Source organism: Chlorocebus sabaeus, chromosome 20, assembly GCF_047675955.1.
Source record: "Chlorocebus sabaeus isolate Y175 chromosome 20, mChlSab1.0.hap1, whole genome shotgun sequence".
Taxonomy (NCBI): domain Eukaryota; kingdom Metazoa; phylum Chordata; class Mammalia; order Primates; family Cercopithecidae; genus Chlorocebus; species Chlorocebus sabaeus.
In genome coordinates, this window is record NC_132923.1 from 27,860,160 (window position 1) to 27,886,294 (window position 26,135).

General features: G+C 39.8%; 2 protein-coding genes across 3 annotated transcripts in view; one reads left to right on the forward strand and one right to left on the reverse strand.

Moving 5' to 3' along the window:
• Positions 1-8,935, forward strand: part of AKNAD1 (AKNA domain containing 1) — a 45,646-nt gene extending 36,711 nt beyond the window's left edge. The window contains exons 12-16 of the mRNA XM_037998152.2: positions 536-658; positions 747-854; positions 3,608-3,689; positions 6,714-6,843; positions 7,579-8,935. Coding sequence (XP_037854080.2) covers positions 536-658; positions 747-854; positions 3,608-3,689; positions 6,714-6,843; positions 7,579-7,710 — 575 coding nt within the window. The 3' untranslated portion in view covers positions 7,711-8,935. The remainder of the gene's footprint in view (positions 1-535; positions 659-746; positions 855-3,607; positions 3,690-6,713; positions 6,844-7,578) is intronic.
• A 5,813-nt stretch (positions 8,936-14,748) lies between these two features.
• Positions 14,749-26,135, reverse strand: part of STXBP3 (syntaxin binding protein 3) — a 61,086-nt gene continuing 49,699 nt past the window's right edge. For both annotated transcript variants that reach the window (XM_007977754.3, XM_037998150.2), the window contains exons 16-19: positions 25,691-25,783; positions 23,598-23,683; positions 16,429-16,577; positions 14,749-15,503 (exon numbers count right to left, since the gene is read on the reverse strand). In XM_007977754.3, coding sequence (XP_007975945.1) covers positions 15,409-15,503; positions 16,429-16,577; positions 23,598-23,683; positions 25,691-25,783 — 423 coding nt within the window. In that variant the 3' untranslated portion in view covers positions 14,749-15,408. The remainder of the gene's footprint in view (positions 15,504-16,428; positions 16,578-23,597; positions 23,684-25,690; positions 25,784-26,135) is intronic.

A 26,135-nucleotide genomic window follows, 5' to 3' on the forward strand; every position in this document is an offset into this window, starting at 1 on the left:
CCTGCACCAGATACATGTGCTGTCTGCTACTAGCTTCTCTGAGGCTAAGAGAGCAAAGTCATGATTCAGGTTCCCTTATAGGCTTATGAATGTCACATAGAAGAAACCCATCTTTCCAGTTGCCTGGATGACAAAATACAAGCTCTTGGCCACAGCAGGGTCTGAGAGAAAGAATGTGGACATATCAGGCCAACTATGGAAAAACAAATACAAATACAAGGTTGTATGATAGTTCAGTGGGCCAAATTGCCGCAGATCCATTCATTCAGCAGACCTTTACTAACCCTAAATATGTATGCTACCTCTTGAGATTTTCATACAAGAAATGTTAATTATCAAAACATTTCTCAGTTGTCAGAAGGGAATCCCAAATGTGACCCCAGGCTGGCAACTCCCCTTGGTGACACAGCCGGGACGTTAAGCACTTTGGTGCCAAATACATACCCTGCATGGTTATAGCTCTGCTCTCCACACTATATTTTATGACTATAATTAAGACACTTACCCTTCATTCATGCAGCTTGGGCTTTTTCAGATTCTGATACAGGACACAGCTTCTGTTCTGATTCTGCCACTGAAATGCAGAGTAACAAATGTCAGGACTGTGGCACTAAGATTCCTACCTCCCGAAGAGCCTGCAGAAAGGAACCACCTAAAGGTAATACTCACCTGGGGCCTCAGAAAGGCGAGTGGGGACAGCCACTGTTCCCAGGCAATGAACTGCATTTTTAATCTTTTCTTTCCAGAATTTCATTATAGATACAACACTCCAGGACAGAATTACTCAAATCATAGCAAAAGAGGTGCCTTTGTCCAGCCCCATTCTTTAGATGAAAGCGAAAACTCTTCACCCTGTAAGTACATCTCCTGCATGACCCCATCCATGTCAATAACCTAATGTCCCAGGTATGGGACATTCACGTGACACTGGCCACTGCTTTCATCTTGGAAGCCCTGGCCTCTCCATTCTGCTGCCCAGGTCTTGTGCACTCACCTGACACTTCCAAATCCAGCCCTACACCTGGATGGCAAGAGGCTGAGCTGGGGCTAGAAAATATGAAATCACAGTGACCAAGGACTTTGAAAGTTATTAAGGACTCTACCAGTGCAAGTTGGTAGCAACCCATAAATGTTTTCTGAACAAATAAATGACTTATTGGATAATCACCACTATTATTGTTACTATTCAGAGGTGGCTAATGCTTTACATATATCCCTACTAAGAGTCAGCATGTAGAGAAATAGACTATTTTTACACTCCATAGACATCACATTGCTAACTTCCAATGCAAAAATTTGCTGTCTGAAAAAAAATTAAAATCCCACAAATACATATTTAAAAAGATGAATGACATGGCTGCCCCTTCCCAAGCTCTTGAAAGGAAGGAACTCATACCCAAATAAGGAAAGCTCAAAGCAAAATGGGGTAAGTTCTAAAAGCAGGGCAAACTGTGCCCAGGGAACAGGAAGGAGGGAAGGAAGTACTCCTAGTTTTACCCCTGAATGACAGCTATACCTGGTTCTCTGACAGGCGCCACATCCTTGCCCTCATACCTTCAGAGCTCTTCCTCTCCTTCTCTGGGAGAGGGCGCCAGGGAGAATGTTTCTTATCTTTCATGATGGCCAGCGCCCAAGCCTTAAGAATGTCATTTACCTGACTGACCTCAGCTGTGTCTCCCCTCCCCACCTCCGGCTGCCACATCCTCCAACTGCATGTATTCTTTTGAAGTGACAGTCACTAAGACTGGAGAAGCCACAGGGCAGATTTCTTCACTGTCTTCTTAGTCTTGAGGTCTACAGCCTGTGTCATGCCAGTATACGAACAAGGGCTGCAACGGATTCATCCACAATCTGACCTTGAACTCCATGAGCTAACTAAGGGGGTAGAAGTCATAGGGAGGCAGCTTCTCCAGGTTACAAAGACCCTTACAGCAATTGGAGCTGACAGAAAATGGAGTGGGCTGTGGCAGGAGGTTGTGAGCTCATCTTTGGACTGGGAGGCAATGGACTTTGTCTGGATGCTATAGATCTGTACACTGCACTAGAACTGGACCAGGTGACACTGTGGTGCTTTCTAATTCTGAGTTTCCAGTAAAATCCAAAATTACATTTGGAGACTACCAAAGCATCAAGATGAGCTGGTTAGTGCCTCTTCATCATGCCCCAAGTCTCCAAGTCTAGGTGGTCAGCATGACTAAATCTGGGTTTCTGGCTTCTGCCCTTCCTTGCATGTCTGAGGGACAATCTCTTCCAGCGTCCCTTGTCCAACGGGACCCTCCTGAGGGTGAGTGAAGCCTGGCTACTTGACGTCAGTGAATAAGACAGGAGACCTGGAGGGAGAACGAGGGGAAGACAGAAGAGAAGAAGAAGAGGGAAAGGGAAGGGGAGAAGGGAGCCTTGGTGACAGAGGAGGCAGATTTGTTGGCCACTGACTCATCTCTTTTCCTTTCTCTGTCTTCTTGTCTTCCATGGCGACTTTTCCACATTTTCCTTCTCTGTTTAGTCTCTATTTTCTGGAATTGTCTTTGCAACATAATCATTAGTTTCTACTCCTAGAATATTAACTCCTAAAATTGAAGAGGATTTCAGAAATCCATTTGGTCCAACCTCTTGGAAGATATTATTCCTCCATTTATCAGATGTGGTAGTTAAACCCAGAGAAGTCAGACGTCATGCACAGGTCACACAGCAAGTACCCAAAGAACCTAAACTCCTGGTTTCTATCTGATAATAAAACTCTTCTTTTTTTTTTTTTTTTTTTTTTTTTTGAGACAGAGTCTCGCTCTGTCACCCAGGCTGGAGTGCAGTGGCACGATCTTGGCTCACTGAAACCTCTACCTCCCGGGTTCAAGTGACTCTCATGCCTCAGTCTCCCAAGTAGCTGGGATTACAGGCACCCACCACCATACCCGGCTAATTTTTGTATTTTTAGTAGAGACAGGGTTTCACCATGTTGACCAGGCTGGTCTTGAACTCCTGACCTCAAGTGATCTGCCCATCTTGACCTCCCAAAGTGCTGGGATTAAAAACATGAGCCACCGCGCCTGGCCTAAAACTCCTTTTAAAATTGAATTTCTTTTCCTAAGTTCAGAATACTTTATAGAAAGTTTTTTTTTTTTTTTTTTTTTTTTTTAAATTTTATTTTTTGGGACAGGGTCTAGCTCTGTCACCCAGGCTGGAGGGCAGTGATGTGATCATAGCTCAATGCTTCCTTGAACTTCTGGGCTCCAGCAAGCCTCTTGCCTTAGCCTCTTAAGTGGCTACAAAACTGTAGGCACATGCCACCATACCTAGCTAACTTAACAAAAAATTTATAGTTAGTATGAAAGGGGTTTATGAATTTTTTTTTTTGGTAGAGACAGGGAAAACTGGTAGCAAACTCCTGGCCTCAAATAATCCTCCCACCTCAGCCTCCCAAAGCACTGGGATTATAGGCATGAGCCATCCCGCCCAGCAAAAGTTCCTTATTGTCTGTTTCCCAGTTTTCTGATTTATTAAAATTTTATGAAATATTTCATTCATACAAAAAGTTCAAGGAATGATACATATGCACCATTTGGGGCTCATTTTTGATACTCTGAATTTAATCATAGCTAACATTTTTCAGCTTTTTTAAAACTCAAACGGATCTGTTCTCAGAGAGTGAATTCAAAATCCTTTAAAGGTGAACGTGAGCCCACACCAGGAAAGTAAGTATTATTTCATGATTACTAACAAAACATCTCTCATTGGTTGGGTGTATACAGTGTACTTGATAGTGCATTAACTACCTACCCCAAGATAACCTAGATCATTAGGAGTACAGCCAGGATTCAAACCTAAACCTAATACTTCAATCATTCATTTGTTTATTCAACAAACTAAGTCATTGTGCGAGGTACTGAGGACACAGGACAAAGTCAGCCACTGTCCCTGCCCTCACAGGGCTTTCTTTTTTGGCAGAGAAGCCGCATAGTCTTTGTAAGTGCCAAGAAGGGGATGTACAAAGTCCTATTGATCTAATTTGGGGGTTCAGGGAAGCTGAGCTTTGAAGGGTAAGTATGAATGAACTAGCAAGGGTATCTGGGGGCAGTGAAGAACATTCCAGTCTAGGAAAGCTTCCTGTTGTGAGAAGGCACTTGGCAAGTTCAGGAATGGTGTGACTGGAACCCAAAAGAGGGAGCGGCAGTGGAGCAAGATGAGGCTGATGAGGGAAGGAATTGTCAGGGCCAGTCTGTAGAACTTGTCAGCTCCAGGAAGTATTTCAGAATCTTAGGAGCAAGAGGAAGTCAATTAGGGTTTTTTTTTTTTTTTTTTGCTGTTAATTCATTTTTATTTTTAGAGACAGGGTCTCCCTCTGTCACCCAGGATGGAGTGCAGTGGTGATCATAGCTCACTGCAGCCTGGAACTCCTGGGCTCAAGTCATCCTCCCACCTCAGCCTCCTGAGTAGCTAGGACTATAGGTGCCCTATAAAAAAAAAAAAAAATTTGTAGAGACAGGGTCTTGCTATGTTGCCCAGGCTAGTCTTGAACTCCTGACCTCAAGTGACCTTCCCACCTTGGTCACCCAAAGCACTGGGATTACAGGTGTCTGGCCCCCCAGTGAAGTTAAAAAAAAAATTTGAGGCAGGGTCTTGCTCTGTTGCCCTGGCTGGAGTATAATCTTGGCTCACTGCAGCCTTGACCCCCTTTGCTCAAGTGATCCTCCTGGCTCAGCTTCCTGGGTAGCTGGGAGTACAGGCATGTGATACCACAGCCAGCTACTTTTTTTTTTTTTTTTGGTAGAGATGGGGTCTATGTTTCCCAGGCTGATCTTGAACTCCTAGCCCCAAGGAATTCTCCTACCTCAGTCACCCAAAGCACTGGGATTACAGGCATGAGTCGCTGTGGCAGGACCCCCCCAAATTAAGTTTTTTAACCAGGGAATTTAAAAAGATTTTTAGTGTTTTAAAGGATCAGCCTAGCTACTGAGGGAGTGGAAATGAATTAGAGGAGTTAAGATTGGAGGACAAGGCCAAATAAGAGGCCAGTGCAATAATTCAGGTGAGATGATGCAGCTTGACTAAGGTTGGTGGAGATGGAAACAGAAGAGTCTGTGTATTCATTCAAGAGCTATGTAAGAGACAGAACCAATAGTGCTGCAGAGTGGCTAATGATTCAGGCTCTGCTCTCAGAGCCACTCAGTCTGAACCTACTACCCTCTACCATAGTCTAGCACAGTGTTTAAGAATGTGGCCTTTGGAGACTTCTTGGGTTTTGTTTATTTATTTATTTATTTTTTGAGATGTAGTTTCACTCTTTCGCCCAGGCTGGAGTGAAGTGGCACAATCATGGCTCACTGCAACCTCTGCCCTATTGGAATTCAAGTGAGTCTCCTGTCTCAGCCTCCCGAGTAGCTGGGATTATAGGCACCCGCCACCATGCCCAGCTAATTTTTGTATTTTTAGTAGAGACAGGGTTTTGCTATGTTGACCAGGCTGGTCTCCAACTCTTGACCTCAGGTGATCCACCTGCCTCAGCCTCCCAAAGTGCTAGGATTACAGGTGTGAGCCACCACGCCTGACTGACTTCTTGGGTTTGTCTTGGTTCTGTGTTGTTGGGCAGGTTCCTTGACCTAAGTGTGCCTCCATTTCCCCACATGTAAAGTGGGAATCATAATAGTGCTAAACTCATTGAGGACTGAGTCCATACATATAAAGCACTTAGAATGGTACCCGGCTCATAATAAGTACTCAGCAAGCGATGGCTGTTATATTGTTGACAGTGGAGAGTGATGGGATATGGGGAGAGAGATGACTCTGCTCCACTCTGCCATCCCCTACCCAGAGTATTTCATTAGTTAGGGGCCCTGGATGCTGGACCACCTCTTGCCTGGAGGATCAATCCAATGTGTTAAAATAACTTGCAGAACCAATTGATGCTCATATGGTAGGGGAGAGGGATGAAAGGACGTTTTCTGGAGATGATATTGCTCACAAGTGTTTTATGTACCAAAGTAATGCTTAACAGAGGAAACCTGAAGCCAGAAGAAGATGTGAGGGTGGCTCTATGACAGCCCTGTCAATAGGCAAGTTCTCGTGGTATCCCTCAGGGCCAATGGCTCATGCTTGAGAAAAGCGTAACTCCAGGCTGTGCCCTTCACAGACTATGCAAATAACCCCCTAGAGCCATGCTCTGCATAACCCGAAGAGCCCAGTGGCCCTGCAGCCCTCACTCACCTAGTGCAGACTTCCGGCCATCCCTAAGACAGAAGCAATCACAGGGTAGCAGGCAAGGGGAGCCTGTTTACTTCAAAAGGAGCTGCTTTTATTTTTTGACTGCTTCTGCCTCCTTGGGGTGAAAGCTCACTGGTGCCAGAATGAACTCAACCCAAGGTACCTGCAATTGGCAGTTTTGTGCATTTGTTTTATAAAAATGCAAGGTAGAAAGTTGGCCCCAAAAGAAAGAAAACAGAATAAAAAATGTCTTTAGAGTCTTGCCTCTTTCTGTACTAGAGGAAAAGGAGATCAATTCTGGGAGGAAATACCCTCATGGTCATGGCAACAACGTTTTTCTGAAGCCCAGCTGCGGTCAGCCACATGGGAGTATGAGAGCTACGAGGGCAGTGGGTGCACGAATCCGCCCACACCTAAACCACACACATAGAGCCATTACCGACCACAGAGCTGACGTGAACAGGAGTGTGCCTGAGGGTGGCGCTTGACACAAGTATCAATGTGCTTTTGTCTTCCAGAAAAAACCTTCAGGCTTTCATGACCTACAGCTCAGACCCTGTAACACCCTCGCCCCATTTCTACTCCTGCAGGATTTCTGGAAGCAAATCCGTATGTGACTTTGATAGCACTGAAGAAACAAAATCTGAGGTGAGGACTTAGAAAATCATTTGAGAATCCTTGCAGCTGGTAAGTCTGATCTTGATGCCCACAGAACTGGCTGCTCTTAAGTTATTACAGTATCAGGGCTTCAGAAAAAGCTCTGCTAAAGACAATTTTGTGCTCAGCACTAAGCTAAAGACACACAGCCTCAGCAGCTGCATGGTCTGTATTATTCTAAATTGGTTCCAAGGGAAATTTCCTGGAGAAAGTGATTTGTGGGTGGTGCCTCAGCTACAGGATTTCCCCAGCTGGGGGGCTGAAGGCAGTGGGTCTGTTCCAGTGACACTGTGATCAGGGTTGCCAACAGTTTCCTATTTCAAATCACTAACTCGAATCCCCAGGCCACGTTCAAATGTTTCCATACGCATGCGCTGTATCCCTGAATACCCTCTCAGTGGTTATGGCTCCCAAAACCCCATCAATAGCCCCTAAGAGCTGTTCTTTTTTTCTCTTTCTCTGCGGCAGGGAAACAGCCCAGCTGGTGGCTGACCTCACCCTCTGATTCATGCTCATCAGTCACGTGCTGGTCTTTTTTTCAATCCCTTTCCATAACAAATATATTCCATCTCAGACTGGTCTCCTAGGAAACCAACCCTCAAAAACAGAAATAGACCAAGTGGAAAACAGGAATACTCCGAAAATTCCACCTTGTAATGTTTAATAATGGGAGAACCCAAAGCAGTTAGCTTACGTAATTAAAACGTGTGGACTTTTCCTCTGTAGATTTTAAACTCGGCTTTGGATCATGCCCTAAGGACAGCAACCATTTTGAAAGAAACTACAGATCAAATGATTAAAACGATTGCAGAAGACCTTGCTAAAGCACAGAGGTGGAGGAATCGACTGAAATACTAGTTCAACGCTAGGCAACCAAAGATTCAAAAGAAAAAAATGCAAAGAAAACTTGATCTTCCCCCAAAATGTATTTTACTTACTACACAATTTAGGAAGATGACTTTCTAGAGAAAACACAGAAACCATAAGAAATGGGTAACACAAAGTACTTAAAGGAAAAAGAAAAAAAGAAAGGACTTTTGATTCTTAAAATCAAAAGCAACCAACAAGTATTTATTTTAAAATAAATCTATGTTCTTCCTAACTCATAATAAAAGAAATCAAAACAAAACAATGAATTTCCTTTTATCTATTAGTCTGAAAAAAGATGAAAGAACCCTGTGTCAGTGAGGATGGAGGAAACTGGTACTCTCACATGCTGTTGGCGGAAATGCAACCTTTTTGGAAGACTGATAATATCTACCAAGTTCCACAAATTCCAAATCATGTACCTTCAGAGCAGCAGTTTCACCACTAGGAGTTTCTTTTATATATAAGCCACACAGTGTGGCATGATATATGTACAGGGAAGGCCACTGGAGCACTGATCGTAACAACCCCAAGGGGGAACTAATCTAAATACTGCCTGTGATGATTCATAAATGACAATACTTTGTAGCCACCGAAAAGAATGAGGTTGGATTATCTGCAAAAGTCAGTGAAAGAAGCAAGATACCTAAGCATATATAGAGATAGTTGTAACCTCAGGGGTCTTGCTATGTTGCCCAGGCTGGACTTGAACTTCATACAATCCTCCCGCCTTAGCCTCCTGAGTGGCTGGGACTACAGGCACACACCACTGTGCCTGGCTCTTCATGTGTGTATTTTTTTTAAAGGGCATACATATTTTTGGGAAAGATACCTAAAAATCTTAAGTGAACCTCTAGTAAAGGAAACTGGGAGTTTTGGGGGAGAAAGGGGTTTTTATCTTCTTTTCTGTACCATATGAAATTTTTACAATATACTTATAAGTCAAAATTATTTGTTTAAAGATCTCTTGAAGTCAGAAATATGTGAAAATAATAGCCTTAATGAAATTTTGGAAAAGACAATTCATTAAAACTGTGTACCAGGGATTAAGTAAATTTGTAACGTTTCATGTAGACTAGAGCAGGGTTTTTTTGTTTCGTTTTTGTTTTTTTTCTTTCAGAGCAAGCTTTTGCTTTGCTTCTTTAAGAGTGATTTATTACCTCCTTAGTGACAGCACAGCAGGGTATTGGCTCTTTCACCCTTTCCTGAAACTTCTGGTATTCATTCACCCCAGACATTCAACAAATGGTTTCCCAGAGTTTAGCTCAGTGGTCAGGAGGGAGTTGAATCTATTCCCACTTTTGATTTTCATGCCAATGTGGGCAGCTGGTATTTGTCTAGCTGGCTGGAGAATGGACTATTTTTAACTTTGGGGTTTGTAAATTGGTTGAGGGTACCCTGGAAGAGATAAAGCACAGGTCAGTCTGAAAATACCTCTGACTTTATGGCCAAATTTACTTCAAGCTGTGGCACTGTAAGGAAGATAGCAAGGAACTATGGGTGATATTATAACAGAAAAAACAGAGCTTAAACTGTGTTTGTTCTATTAAATAAAACGTATGGGAGGTCATTTTTTTTTGGACTAAGCTCCTGCAGGAGACCCCAACAGACCAGACCAAACTAGAATGCAGTCACTCATGCTAGGTGCCATGTAATCAAACTGAACTTTAAAATAGGCCAGGTTTTTTTTTTTTTTTTAAATCCAGAACATTCACAGTATCCCATTAGAAGGGGCCCTGTCAACCTGAGCTGGCATAAGGAAGTCCCCTCTGCTTTAACCCATATAAAGACACCTTTTGTTCCTTGTTTCTGTTTTCTTCTGCCTTTTCTGCCTATAAAGCCCACTCCTGTGCTCAGCCTTTCTATTTCATAGATGGGATGCTGCCTGATTCATAAATTGCTAATAAAAGCCAATTAGGTCATTTTGTTTTTTCGGCAGTTCCAAGGAGCTTCCAGCATCATTACATATCTAAATTTAATCACAACTTGCTAATCTGTTTTGTATGTCAAGTACCACTATCTCATCCCCAAGTTTAAAATTACATACTTCTCTGGCTTGAAGTGTTCTTATATGATTAATTTGTTCTTAACCTTTTTGGGCTCATTTTTTGAGAATCTGGTGAAAGCTATGGAGTCTCCCTTCCCCCATGCTTTTCCTTCTCGTGGAAGAGAATACATTTTTAAAAGTTCATGGACGCCCTGAAAGAGATCCACGGAACCTTGGTCAGAAACGTCTACCATTAACGAGTATTTCTAAATCCCTCAAATGAACATTTATAGAAACTGGCAATTAAAATCATTGTTGATTTAAAAATGTGGCCCATTTCTGCTTTATCAAACCATATTCTAAATGTAATTTTCCATTTCCTTGAAGATCAGGGGTCATGATGAGTAATCACTGTAACACCACTAATCTAAGAAATAGCAAAAAAGGGCAGGCAATGCCCTGAAGGAGTTCTAGAAAGGCACTAGGCTCTGATTTACAAGGATAATTTTATACTTACTGATTCTGTAGTCTTGGCCATCTCCTCCCTCATACAATTCTTGTGTCAATTCTTATGACCTCTCTTCTAATTCTGTTCCAGTAGTAAACCAGAAAAACAAGCTTGTAAAGTAAAAGTAATGGTACCCCTAATGCTGGGGGTCAAGGGCTCAGCATTGCCTGAGGACAGTGGTGCTGTAGAGAAACACCCGGCAGTCTCCAGGGGGCAGAGGCCTCTTAGTATTTACTCCAAGGTCTAGCTGTGCTCTGGCTGCTTGAAGCTGCCAGCAGGATGCAATGGGACTCTCTGTAGAGGGCTTTTTATCATCTTTTAAAAATTTTTTTATTTTTATTTTTTGAGACAGTCTTGCTCTGTCGCCCAGGCTGGAGTGCAATTGCCGGACCTTGACTCACTGCAATCTCCACCTCTCAGGTTCAAGTGATTCTCCTGCCTCCGCCTCCCGAGTAGTTGGGATTACAGGCGCCCACCACCACGCCTGGCTAATTTTTGTATTTTTAGTAGACACCGGGTTTCACCATGTTGGTCAGGTTGGTCTCCAACCCCTGACCTCAGGTGATCTGCCTGCCTTGGTCTCCCAAAGTGCTGGGATTACAGGCGTGAGCCACTGCGCCTGGCCTATCATCTTTAAAAGAAAGCTCTAGCTATCCCCTTTAGTTAACTATTAGAGTTTGCAAAAGAAATATCTTCTTTTTATCCTTTCTATTGTAATCTTGCTGTTAATGAATTATATAAAATAGGCCTAATTTGTACTAAACATGAGTATGTGTTTATATTTAACAGACAAAACATTGTTTTGGTGGTAAAACTTTTCCTATAGGAGGAAGACATTTCTTGCTCCTTTGATTTTAGGAGAAATCTGCTTGCATCCCAATAGGACTTACAAAGGGTACAGAATAGCTAGGGAAGAACTGAGCTATGGAGGTGTCATGTCTTACACAATAAACTGTGGGGTCAGGCCCTTTGTTGCTCAAATCCAAGAATTTTGAGAACTTGTGAACTCCTGTTGTGACCCTGGAGCAGTGGAGGCGAAGGGTCTAGGAAACAGGATAACAGGATTAATAAAGATCTCCGTATTTATTTACTAATATGGTTGAATAATGTGAATCCACTGTTTTATAAATAAAGCACATTTCCACAGGAAGCAAAGCTGTGTTTCAGAGACAGTGAATAAATAGTTTCCGTTGGTTGCAACAACAAAAAAGTCTTTTCCTGGGTCTTGAAATCAAAACCTGTAATTTTTTTTTTTTTTTTTTTTTGAGACAGGGACTCATTCTCGCCCAGGCTGAAGTGCAGAGGTGTGATCACAGTTCACTGCAGCCTGCACCTCCTTGGTTCAAGCAATCCTACTGCCTCAGCCTCTTGAGTAGTAGCTGGGATCACAGGTGCGTGTCACCATACCCAACCTTTTTTTTTTCCTTCCTTTTTTTGTAGAGATGTGGTCTCACTACTTTCAGACTCTTCACAGAGAGAGAAAAAAAGAAAAAAAGATGTGGTCTCACTATGTTGCCCAGGCTCATTCCAACTCCTGGGCTCAAGTGATCCTCCTGCTTTGGCCTGTAATTGCTAATTCTATGGGGGAAAAAATCAGCTCATACCAGAATTTATGTGAGATGACGTCTTATGGCTTCAAATTCATAAGAGGTTTAGTAAACAAAAGGTCTCTGCAATTCAAAGCTTAACATATATGTGAAATATAGGACCCAAAGCATCTGATATCAGTGTGATCAGGATAAAGTGGTCACTGAGATATTAAGTGATCAAATGAATAAACAGCCCAGTGTTTGCTGTCATCACACTCTTAGTTCCATTTGTTCCAGGCCATTGGATTAATCTAAATACCTATTCTACACATGTCCTAACCCTGGAGAGGGAGTTACTGAGGCATACAAAGATCTCGATAAAATGCAGACACCAAAAACTAGTCCTCTTACTGGAGATATATTGTTTTCATGCGTAGTTTGCAAAGAAGGCTGTTTATTGTGCCAAGCCCTTCCTTTCCATGCACTGATCCACACCAAGTTACATTTATCTCTTGGGTCTCAGTTTCCTCAGCTTTAAAATAAAGATGATAATCACAGTACCTATGCTCACAGGAATACATGAGAAGATGGAATGAGTTAATAATAGAAAGCACTAAGCATTTGTATATTATTACTTTATTATCAATACTTAGTAAAGTTATGCGATTAACGTATCAAAAGTTGGCCAGGCACAGTGGCTCACACCTGTAATCCCCACACTTTGGGAGGCTGAGACAGGAAGATTGCTTAAGGCCAGGAGTTTGAGACCAGCCAGGGCAACACAGTGAGACTGTCTATACAAAAAAACAAACAAACAAACAAAATTAGCCAGATGTGGTGGCCCATACCTGTAGTCCTGGCTACTCGGGAGGCTGAGGGAGGAAGATCACTATGGCCCAGGAGTTCAAAATTCCAGTGAGCTATGATCACATAACTGTACTCCAGCCTGGGTGACATAGCAAGACCCTGTCTCTATTACAAAAAAAAAAAAAAAAAAAAAAAAATCAAAAGTAAATTTTCTGTATCCCAACCCATTTGAAAAATAATCGAAGATTCAACCCACAATGGAACTACAAAAATAAGATATTTTGACAATGTGCAGTAACTATATGAAGAAAATGAAGATTCTGAAGGTTATAAAGATTTAAATGAAAAGACATTCCACATTCCTGAATATCAAGTTTCCATATTATAAAAGATGTCGATTTTTCCTAAATTAACCTATAAACAATGCAAATCCTATGAAAATACCAAAATAGCTTTTTTGGGAACTCAATAAAATGATACTAAAGTTCACCTAGAAAAATTTGATAGAAAATTTCTGAAAAATAATAGTAATTTAGGTGGATGGAATAGGAACTTCTTCCACTACATATTAAAACATACCATGAATTGAAACAGGGAAAAAGAAACACAAAACAAACTGTACATCATTAAAGGAGAATCCAGAAATAGACCACAATACAAATGGAAATTTAGTCTATGATAATCGTGGTATTTCAGTTTAGTTGGGGAAAGAGAGATTACCCAATAGGATCTGGTATAACATCTGGCTGTTTAGAAAGGAGAGAAGCTGGGCCATTATGAAATACTCTTATCAAGTCAGGGTTCCGTGCTGGAAACAAACTTCTCTAGATATTTCAAGCAGAAAGGCATTTAATACAGAGAATTAGGTCCTTACAAAAATCATTGGAAAAGCAGTAGGAGCAGAAACTGGAGGCCCACGATCATTTTACCATCTGTGACCCAAAGGACAGGAAGCTAGTGCTGCTGCCACAGCATTAACTCATACCCATGAAGCAGGTGACAAGACACTAAAATGTGGAGTCTGGCTGCTACAAACAATTCTTGTCTGCAGGAGCTTGTCTGCTGGCATAGTAGATGGCCTCTGCCTCCAAATCTTGACCAAGTGCACATCATTGGTAGAATGTAAACTGTTCAGACCTTACTTTTCTTAGAGTGTGAAAAACTTCATGTTTAGCCTTTCGTCCCCTGTGGTATGGGGTAAGGAGGCATGGGACGCCATGCCAAGTGCTAAGAGACAATATCTAGCACACATTCTTACACTAAAATCTATTCCAGATGGGTGAGTTACCTGTAAAAAATAGAATGAAACTATCAAAATGTTCTAGAAGAAACCATGCATGAATTTATAATCCTGGAGTGTGGAAGGTATTTCTAAGCAGCACGTGAAATTCAGAAGTCAAAATGGAAAAGTGATGGATTTATCTACGTAAAAATTAAAAGTGGGTCAAGCACGGTGGCTCACGCCTGTAATCCCAGCACTTTGGGAGGCCGAGGCGGGTGGATCACAAGGTCAGGAGATCGAGACCATCCTGGCTAACATGGTGAAACCCTGTCTCTACTAAAAATACACTAACAAAAAGCAAAAAAAACAAAAAACCAAAAAAAAAAAAAAACAACACATTAGCCGGGCATGGTGGCAGGTGCCGTAGTCCCAGCTATTCGGGAGGCTGAGGCAGAAGAATGGTGTGAACCTTGGAGGCGGAGCTTGCAGTGCGCCGAGATTGCACCACTGTACTCCAGCCTGGGTGACAGAGCGAGACTCCATCTCAAAAAAAAAAAAAAAAAAAATTAAAAATGGGTATCTGTCAATATTTAAATGCACAAATCCCTTGACCACTGCTAGGAATTTACATTATGGAAATGTCTGTGTAAGTCTGCAAAGGTATGTACCCAAACAATGCAGCATTATTTATAAGAGCAAAACTCTGAATCAATAAAACTATGGTCTGCTGTATGACAGAACACTATGAGGTCAAGTAAAAGAACAGATTTGAAACAAAGATGTTCCCTTTGTTTAACAAAACACATCTGCAGACATATATTATCTAACCCTACACAGAGATTACATTATTTTTGAAAAAGTCATTAGGAGATATCTTGGTGGGAGTATTACGGTAGATTCCTTTTCTTCTTTGTTACTCTAGAACTTTTAAAATTTCTAACTTTCCCCTCTCCCCTACAGAAAAAACAAACCAGAATAATTTTTAAAATTCTATATTTATTTTCTCTTAGAATGTTCATGATTTTTGGTATTCTAATTTAAACACACATGATTTCAAAATTATATAAAATTGTGTTCTTTAGAAGTATGTGGCAAAATAGTATACACTGTGAAATCACTCCATTTCTATTAATGACTGAATTATTTTGCACATAAAACAAACTGTGAATTTTAGTTGAAAGAAAAACTACACTTAGAGGAAACAATTCTATCATACATACACATTTACAGTTTTTACTTTTACAATCTCTTTATTTAAAATCATTCTTTCCCAAAAAACTATACTTCAGCATGAGATGTTTAGATGTAAGTATCCAATGGGTAATTAGTATGTACATAGGTGGTTGTGAGAAATTACCCACAACTCTAATATATTCTGCTCCAAAGGTGAAAAAATTTCCTTTTAGAAAGCATTTTAACATTTCTTCTCATCATCTACAAAGCAGCAGCAATATTTAAATTATCAAAAATGACAAATCCAGTAATACATAATCATAAACAGTTCCTTAAGAAATGTATTTGAAAAGCCATTATTCCATAAAATATTTACATTGTTTAAATTACATGACAGCAACATTTTCTTTCTATTTTAGTTCAACATATTAGTAAGAATCTCTAAACCCTCCAAAAAGAAAAGCTATTCATCCTTAATAAAGGAGACTTTATCCTTGGGTTTATTCAGCATCTTTATATCATCCAACAGCTTTTTGGGAGTTAAAATATGTGTAGAACCTGGGAGGAGAAAAGAGAATTTTTCAGAGGCCAGCAGTTAAATCAGTTTTCCTTCGCTTAATATAATGTGTTGTCCTTCAAGTATGTAAAGTGCAGTAGCCTGGCGCAATGTAACAAAATTTCTCTAAGACATCTTCCTGAAATCTGCCTACACTGCAATATTTCAATCCTTCTTCACCGTTGAGCATGCTCAGTAACTTTGCAGAAACAGTGGCCATTCCTAGTGCTTTGTCTACTTTGTGCTAGACATTGGCACACTGAAGAGCAAAACTGGGGATTACCCTATCCTTAGCACTACAACAGTTATTGTTCGATAATAGAGACCCACTAAGCAGTGCTGCAGGTCAAGGCTTAACACACAGATCCAGCACCTCCATGGGTCAGGAGAGTTTACCTATCATTGGCTTTGACTGAAATTCTTATTTTTTAATTTTTTGTAGAGACTGGGCTTTATTGCCCAGGCTGATTTCAAACTCCTGGCCTCAAGTGACCCTTCTGCCTCGGCTTCCCAAAGTGCTGGAATTATAGGCCTGAGCCACTAGCCTGGCCTGAAATTCTTAAAACTTAATTCCACACAGGCCTTGCCAATGTCATATCCATAGCCACAAAAAATTCAAAATATTTTTTAAGTAGAAATGTATTTGTACATCAAAAACTATTTAATGGTTAAACAAATGTATAGAACATACTATTTTAAAGGAGCAAGCACCTTTTCCTCAAATAAGCATGTTTGAAAATAAAACTATCAAAACGTCAACCAGGAAAAAAAACCCAGCACACATCAGATAAAACACATTCTATGGTTAACAATTTTTTTGCATTAAATTTTGTCTCAAATGTGTAACACGAGATAACATTTTACATGTATACTTTTGCATTTAGAGTTTGTGTTTAAAAACAGAAAAGAAGAAAACAAAAGTCTTACCAATAATAACTTCACAGGATTTATGTGCCTGAGAAACTTCATAAGCACAACGCATTTCAGAGTATGTAATCCCTCCAATTACAAAAACAATCAGCTTTGACCCATTTTTTCGGTCTTCTAAATAATTAGCTCTGGGTTTCTGGCGAGCACTAAAAAGTAATTAAAAAAAAAAGTAAACATGTTATAAATATTTCCAAAGCCATAATACCTGTAGACTTAAAAAGCCTAACTTAACCAAACTTAAACTTGCTACCAATTACATTGATTTTTTTTTTTTTTTTTTTTTAATTTGAGACAGTCTCACTTTGTAGCCCAGGCTGGAGTGCAATGGAGTGATCTTGGTTCACTGCAACCTCTGCCTCCCGGGTAATGGTTCAAGCAATTCTCCTGTCTCAGCCTCCCAAGTAGCTGGGATTACAGGCACATGCCACCATGCCCAGCTAATTTTGTATTTTTAGTAGAGACAGCGTTTCACCATGTTGGCCAGGCTGGTCTTGAACTCCTGACCTTGTGATCTGCCGACCTCCCCAAAGTGTTGGGATTACAGGCGTGAAAGTGTTGGGATTACAGGCGTGAGCTACCGTGCCTGGCCCAATTACATTGATTTTTAAGGAAATGACTTAACCATAGTATGACTAAAGCACCAAGAGTTAAGTAGAACAGCCACATTTCAAGAACAATTTTAACAAATCGTGCATAATCTGGCTGGGCATTTTAACCTATAGAGTAGAGCTAACACCCTCCCTTATTATTTCATAAGAAGAAATAATATACCTGAGAAGTCTGCAGCTTCTTGAAATTAAAAAAAAATTAGTGGCACTGAAAAAGGTTTTGAAGATGTGAAGGGGAAAGGGGCAAGTATTACTTTGGAACCGACGTGTATTCGATTGTTCCTTGCTGGAATGGAATTCAGGAACCTATGATGGTAGGAGGTCGGCTGTTAAGAATTAGACCTGGGTTTCTATTTTTATTCTGCTTGTTTTTGATTCAGTATGACTTTCAGCAAGTTACTTAACTTCTCTCTAAACCTTAAAGGCTGTTACAAGGATGAAATGAAACAATGTACAGAACACACTAAGTACAGAATCTGGTGTTAGGTAAGTACTCAATAAATAGTAGTCATTACTTTTACCATTCCTCCTCTAGATTGCTGTAGATCCCCAGAGTCCCATATAGTAGCCACTAGATGAGGCTATTTAAATTTAAATTAGTTAAAATTAAATGAAATAAGAAATTCAGTTCTTCATCCATACTTAGCCACATATCCAGTACCCAACAGCCACATGTAGCCAGTGGCTGTCATACTAGACAGTGCCAATATAGAACCTTTCTATCACTGCAGAAAGTTCTATTGGCTAGCATTGCTCTAGATCATAGGAATTACTTTTTTTGTTCACAGGTTCCACTGGTAAAAATTTTTAGCTTTTATTTGAAAAGTAAATATTTCAAAATAAACACATCCATTTATAAACAAATATATTAACATGTAAATAACATATATGTACTAGTATATATTAGCAAAACTTAATTTCTTCTTTTTTAGGTAAAAGTAAGTATCCAATGGTTCATTTTGTTACCTACTTTGAGAGTCACTGTTCTGGGTGACCTAGAACGCCTTGCAATATAGGATCTCATAGCAAATTTTTGTTTTGTTAGAGATGGGGTCTTGCTATGTTGCCTAGGCTACAGTGCAGCAGCTGCGGACCAGCACCATCATAGGACACTACAGCCTCGAACTCTTAGGCTCAAGCAATCCTCCCACCTCAGCCTCAAGTAGCTGGACTTACAGGTGTGCACCACTGCACCCAGCCCCACAGCAAACTTTTAATAATGTTCTTGGCTGGATGTGGTGGCTCACATCTGTAATCCCAGCACTTTGGGAGGCTGAGGTGGGCGGATCACGAGGTCAAGAGATTGAGACCATCCTGGCCAACAAGGTGAAACCCCATCTCTACTAAAAATACAAAAATTAGCTGGGCATGGTGGCGCATGCCTGTAGTCCCAGTTACTCAGGAGACTGAGGCAGGAGAATCACCTGAACCTGGGAGGCGGAGGTTGCAGTGAGCCAAGATCACGCATTGCATTCCAGCCTGGGTGACAGAGCAAGACTCTGTCTCAAAAAAAAAAAATTCTTAATCTAGCCTTTCAGATGATCGCTTCCATTCATTACCTTAAAGAATGAGGTAGTGAACAACAGGAAACAAATTTTAAAAATTAAAATTTTCCCTCCCCTTTGAAAGATGAAACAGGAACAAGACCTGTTTCCCATACAAAGTCAAGGACATATTGAAAACATAACTTTGGTTTAAAAACTGTTTCAACAGACAGAAATAGAGTAAGAAGGCAAACGAAAAGGAGACAACACTGCTCAAAACAATTCTAATAATTTCTAAGCTTCTGAGTAGCAATTTTAGAGCAATGGGATTATATTTAATTTGTTTCACATATGTGTGAAGACTGAGAGATATAAAGATAATTAAATCCCTAGATCCTGAAAACTTCCCTCTAAATAGTACCAAGGAGCACTGATTAAGAGCAAACATGTTTTTAAAGCACAGCTGACAGTAAACAAGTCAGAGAAATCTCCAGGGGCTATTGGTAAAAAGGAAGCTAAATACTAGAATGGTAAACTGAGTTGAGGCTTGGTCTGCCTTGTGGAGTATTTTCCGATCTTAGCACACAAGGGACCGACCCCTCGGTACTGTGCAAGGTAGAGACTGGGAGCTGACACCCGGCATAAGGTCAGGACACCCTCAAAGGCAAGGGGAGATGCAAGGAAGCTTCTCCCCTGATAATTTAGCCACAGGCCTGTCACATAGAGTCTTAGGTGTTAATTATACTACCTTCCTGGTCTGAGGAAACCCAGACTGAGAAATTAACACAAAAAGAAAAAAACCTAATCTGGTAAAAGCACATGCAAAACCTGCCTGAAGGGACTCGCTCTCAATGCTGGCTACCAAAATAAACTCAACATTCAAAAGTAGAAAACACATATGGAAATAAGTAACTATGAGTCTGCAGAAATAAAAGGCAGCAGAACTGAACCCAAAGAGTGTAAAACAGTGAAATTATTAGATATACACTACAAATTAGGTATGTTTAATATGACAACAGACAATAAAGTAGGATAGAAAGTATGACAAAATAAGAACAAAAAGTCCAAGCATGTTTAAAAAAGAAACGTGAGAACTTCTAAAATGGAAAAATAAAGTCACTGAAAATAGAAAAAGAAAAAACAGCTTATACAGATGAGACACAAGTAAGAGAGACCTAAAGAACTGAAAACTAAATCTGAAGAAAAATTTCTAGAATGAAACACCAGCAGAAGAAATAAAAAAGTATAAGAGATTAAGAGACATTATGACAGAATAAGATGTTCCAACAAAACCAAGACTACGTAATTGGCAATATTTGAGGAATTTATGAAAGATGTAAATCCTCAGATTCAGGAAACAGAAATGAATCCCAAAGAAAGAAACAAAAATAAATCCTCAGATACACATAGCACAGGGAATATACAGAACCAAGGACGAAAAACAACCAGAGAAAAAAGGCTAATTATTCACCAAGGTACAAGAGTGACAGAAAACACGACCCCCTCCACCTTCCCAAGAGCTAAAGTAGAACCCTGGAAACAGCAGAATATTTTCTACAAGTGTTGACTGAACATACCTCAGCTCTTAGAAATTCATAGCTGGCTAAGAACAACGACCAAATGAAGAAACGAACAAAACTGTAGACTACCACCACTGGCCAGGTGTAGTGGCGCACACCTGTAATCCCAGCACTTTGGGAGCTGAGGTGGGTGGATCACAAGGTCAGGAGTTTGACATCAGCTTGGTCAACATGGTGAAACCCCATCTCTACTAAAAATAGAAAAATCAGCCAGGTGTGGTGGTGCACACCTGTAATCCCAGCCAGTCAGGAGGTTGAGACATGAGAACTGCTTGAGCCCGGGAGGCAGAGGTTGTAGTGAGCTGAGATCGCGCCACCACACTCCAGCCTGGGCAACAGAGCAAGACTCTGTCTCGGAAAAAAATAAAAAAGACTACCAACAACAGACCCACATGAAAGGATACACTTCAGAAAGAAACTGAGCCCACACAAAAGGGGTGGTGGGCGATTTAACAGGTTCACATGCACATATAACTGAATTTTAAAAAACCAATAATGCTGCTTAGTAATATGGAGAGTAAAAACGATACAAAGTGAACAAAAATGAAGTATTATAACATTTAAGGGGTGCATGGTTTACATCCAGTTGGTCTAAGGTTCTTGTATGGTTCAAGAGGAAGGCAGGGATACTCATTAATCTTAGACTTTGTTGAGTCAAATATGTGTAGTAATAAACTGCTACAAGAATATAAATAGATAACATAATCTCCAAACCTTTTGTAGAAAAGGAAAAAATAAAACTAAAGAAAAGTCCTCAGTCTAAGGCAAGCACCCTACCTGGATACATGTAAAAGTACAAGAATGCTCACTGCATACTGTTTGTAATTATGCCAGTTTTGAGAGAGCCTAAATTTCTATCACGTGGAAAAGAGATGAATAAATTGCTATACTCATACAATTATATACCAACTAGCAGTGAAAATTTATGCACGTATCAGTCTGGAATGAATTTCACAAACATAATGTGAGGGAAACAAAAAAGCAGACTGCAGGAGGACACACAATATGATACTACATTAAGTTTAAAAACATAATATAGAGAGCACTTGTGGTCATGGCAGAATAAAGTGGTCAGGAGATTCCCCTCTGAGAAAACAAGTATATACATGGATGAAATTGTGGGGGGAAACAAAACAAAACAAAACAAAACATTTCAGGTTAACTGGAAACCATAGGCAGACAACAAATTGAGAAGCATTTAATCTTGAATATCTGCTAACATATCTGGTAAGAATGGTGGTGGTGAATATGTAACCTTCTAGCCTGGGCTGCATCTAACCCTCACTGCTCTCCCAGCTCAGTCAGAGAAAAATTATAGCTTTACTGCCATTGGTGGAAGACTTGATTCAAGGTGGGGCAGTGAGGCGAGTACAAAATCCTGCAACTTTGCTAGATGTGGTCTCAACTTAGGAGGGGCAGCCAATCAGGAACAAACAAACGAACAAATAAATAATTTGAGGCGGAGTCTCACTCTGTCACCTGGGCTGGAGTGCAGTGTTGTGATCTTGCTTATTGCAGCCTCTGCCTCCCAGGTTCAAGTGATTCTCCTGCCTCAGCCTCCTGAGTAGCTGGGATTACATGAGTGTGCCACCATGCCCGGCTAATTTTTGTATTTTTAGTAGAGATGGGGTTTCACCATGTTGGTCAGGCTGGTCTTGAACTCCTGACCTCAAGTGATCCGCCTGCCTTGGCCTCGTAAAGTGCTGGGATTACAGACATGAGCTACTCTGCCTGGCCAGGTACAAATTTAATAAGGAAATCCCAGAAGTAAAGAAGCCAAAGATAAGCTCTCTGCACATTATTAATGGACTGCTAAACTATGCATGTGTGGGGAAAACCTGAGAAAGTCCAGGAAAAAAATGAGGGAAAAAAGGGCTGGGTGCAGTGTTTCACATCTATAATCCCAGTGCTTTGGGAGGCTGAGGCAGGAAGATCGTTTGAGCCCAGGAGTTCAAGACCAGCCTGGGCAACACAGTGAGACCCTGCCTCTACAAGACATTTAAAAAATTAGCTGGGTGTGGTGGCACATACCTGGAACCATGGCTACCAGGGAGGCTGAGGTGGGAGGCTCACCTGAGCCCATGAGTTTGAGTTTATAATAAGCTACGATCATGCCCCTACACTCCTGCACTCCAGTGTGGGCAACAGAGAGAGACCCTGCCTCTATTTAAAAAAAAAATTAAAAAAAGGGAGGGAGACTTAAGAACTGCCTATTTTGGAACTGCCTATTTTGGAATGCAACCCCTAAGCCCACTTGATCAGTAGAGGATGGAAGCCATACAGGCTTGAAGTGTCTGAACAGATAAATGATTGACCTCTAAAATACACAGACATAGGGGAAACCACTAGAAGCTAAGACAAAAAATTAAAATTTTAAAAACTCAACAAGGACATCAGTGGCTACAAGAAAGCAAGAAAGAAATATTCCATAGTTTAAGTCCACATAAATTACTAAAACAATTTGGAGTTGCTATAATACATTATCTAAAAGGTCCAATTTTCAACCAAAAATTAGTATACAAAGAAACAGGAATGTGTGACTCATACTTGGGGGGAAAAAAAAACATTCAATAGGAATTAACCCTGAGTAGACTCAGATGTCAGGGACTTCCAAGCAGTTATAAATATGATCAAAGAATTAAAAAGAAAAACATGCTAACAAGTTAACAGGGAATCTTAACAGTCAGAAATGGAAATTAAAAAAATCAAATGGAAATTCTACATGTGAGTAACTCACAGGACAATGTTAAACCCTCCAACTTGTGTGTAACAGGAGTTTCAGAAGGAGAGGAAGGAGAGGAAAGAGAGACAAAGGGGAAGAAAAAAAATTTGAAAAAAATAATGCCTGAAAACTTCCCAAATTTGATGAAAATTATTAACTTGCAGATTTAAGAAACTCAACAATCCTCAGGTAGAATAAACACAAAGAGAACTACACCTAGACACAACACAGTTAAACGGCTGAAAGCCAATCAAGAGAAAATCCTGCAAGATATAACTCAAGACACTGTTTAGGATACAAACATATGTAGAAAAAGTATAAAGATATACAGACAATAAACACCAAATTCAGGACAGAAAATAAAGGAAGAATAATAAAACCAGAGTGTGATATACAGGAAGCTTGAATTATACTTATAAAGATTTAGTTAATAAGCTGGGCACTGGGCATAAGGGTATGCATTGTAACATTCTTTATCTTTCTAAATGTTTAAAGTACCTCAACACAAAAATAGTTATCAAAAAGGATTAAGGTCTCTGCTATGTGAAGGAAGAGGAGGTGGGGAAGGAAATACTTATTGTTTCATGAAAATATTTTTTATAATAAAGTACATTTTCATATTGCTTATCTGGATTCATTTAAAACAAGTTAAAAAAAAAATACAGGATTGTATACTCGAAAGAAAGTTGCCAAACATGAGTTATCTGTGTACCATTTTAAATTATTAGTCTGTAGAATGAAAATTTCATTGATTTTCACTTATAGATTTTACCTTACAGCTCCTGAACCATTCCATACTGCTGGACACTGGGAACAATATGGCCATTCTTTTGAATCTAATCTATTATCAATAGCATCCTAGGGAAGGAAAGAGTTAATTCCATCAATAAAATTGTAAATTGCAGGACTTTGTTTGGCATAAAGGTCAAAACTTGCATTTGCAATTGAGGAACCTTAGATATAAATATTTAGTATAAGATTAGCCTTTTCTTTGAAACTCGCAAATCTTATTTGCTTCAAAATTAGTGAAATCATTTACTGATTAAACCAATATTTGCTGCATGACTCCCTTTCTTCATTTGGAGGGTCCCCATGCTGTTATAAGGATTTCAGGCACCTTATCAGAGCTTTTAGTTCTATGGTGCCGGGGGTTTCTAATCATTATTCCAGTCCTGACACACTTCTAAAGCTTTGCCCTTCATAGCTACTACTGCTATGGCCTAGGGGTACTCAAGACAATCCAATGGGATATGTGAAGTTTTCCTTTTCATTTTATTCTTTAAAATTTTCCCTTTTATCAGTGTTAGATTTTATGATATATGTATATAAATATACTGTATACATAGATTGTATTTTTTTATTACAGTAATGCTTAACTTATAAATCAATAGGTTCATGCTCACTTTTTTTTATGGTTAGGAGTGCATGAACTGAAAAGTATGGAGACCACTGCTTTACAGCATGGTAGTACAAGTAGTATTAACAAGTGGGCACATGAACTGGGCACAAAGTAATCAGTAGTCCAAGAACATTTCAGTAAGACTGCAAGAAGGGAGGAAATCAAGTTTCAGGAGAAATTCTAAAGGCCTAAGAATGTCATGGATCCAAATGTGTATTTTCTGAATTTAACATGCAAATCCTTGTTAAGGGGTTCAAGAAAGTCATTTCTTATTTTACAAATACTAGCCATGGTAAACTGATCAGGAATATGTTAAAAAACAAAACAAAACAAACAAACAAACAAAAAGAAACTAGCCATAAGAAACTACTTAGCTCTACATCATCCTTGTGAGAAAGAAAAAAAAAAATCCTTATGTTACAGAAAACAAAGTCTAAATTCTTTAGATTTTTCATATATGTTTAAGCATGTGTGAATGACATAAAATTAGCCAAGCAAAACAGAGAAATCATAGTTATGCACTGTACCAAATTAGCTCCCAAAAGAAAGTATAAACTGGGTTTAAGTCAAAGGAAAAGGGGAATAAAAACTATATGATCGTGACCGAATAATCAGTGTCATAATTTTATTAAGCTCATAAAGTAATTTTAAAATTAGCTCATTTTGTAGTTTCCTATAATTGAATAATGTTCTCTAAGCATACACAGTGTTAAAGGCATGATTCATCTGACAGCAAACTATAATGAAGTTTACATTTTAATCCAAATACATTTCCAAGAATATTGGCATCTAACACTTTCTAATAGTGGTCCACATACAAATGTTATTTTGTTGAACTTTCATTCAAGTAAATTATATTTATGCCACATACAGTTATTTAAAACAAAGCAGTATTTTTCATAAAGCATATATGTGTTTATTTTTATTTATTTTGAAACAGTCAGTGGTATGAGTTTGTCTGAGGTATTTAGGAAAAGAATCTTCAGCTGGGCGCAGTGGCTCACACCTGTAATCCTAACACTTTGGGAGCCCAAGGTGGGCAGATCATGAGGTCAGGAGTACGAGATCAGCCTGGCCAACATAGTGAAACCCTGTCTCCACTAAAAATACAAAAATTAGTCAGGCGTGGTGGCGTGTACCTGTAGTCCCAGATACTCGCGACTACTCGAGGCTGAGGCAAGAGAATTGCTTGAACCTGGGAGGCGGAGGTTGCAGTGAGCCAAGACTATGCCACTGCACTCCAGGCTGAGTGACAGAGTGAGACTCTGTCTCAAAAAAAAAAAAAAAAAAGAATCTTCAAGTTTCCTCTCCTCCCTTGACCCCAGATACAGGCTTTCTTGTGAAGCCTCCAACCACTGCAGAAACTTCCTGCCCAATACATATACTCAGACTGACACAAACTACAAAAAGTAAAGAATACTCTAAAGAAGGCACTCAGGTAGAAAAAAAAATTTAATGATTTTTACCTCCATAATATCTTTGATAAAAGGTGTCCATCGAGAGAGCTGAAAAGTTTCTTCTGCAGACCGATCCTTTCTTAATGGTTTTCCTTGTTGAGACTAATAAAATTAGAGGAAAAAATTAAAAACCAGTAATTCTATTCAAATATAATACTCTTATGTTTCCTAACAAAGATATTTAATTTACCGGTAAATACTATAATGTATTTGACTTAAAACTAAGAGTGGAGAGGCCTACTTTAAAAAATCTGAGTGTGGTCACATAACTCCACTAAACAGTATTTTGTGCTTTAATGCTAAAATTTATTTATAATCATATCAGAACATATGTCTATTAAAATAAAAGTATTATAAAACTTGATGGCTGTAGTCCCAGCTACTTGGGAGGCTGAGGCAGGAGAATGGCATGAACCTGGGAGGCAGAACTTGCAGTGAGCCGAATCGAGCCACT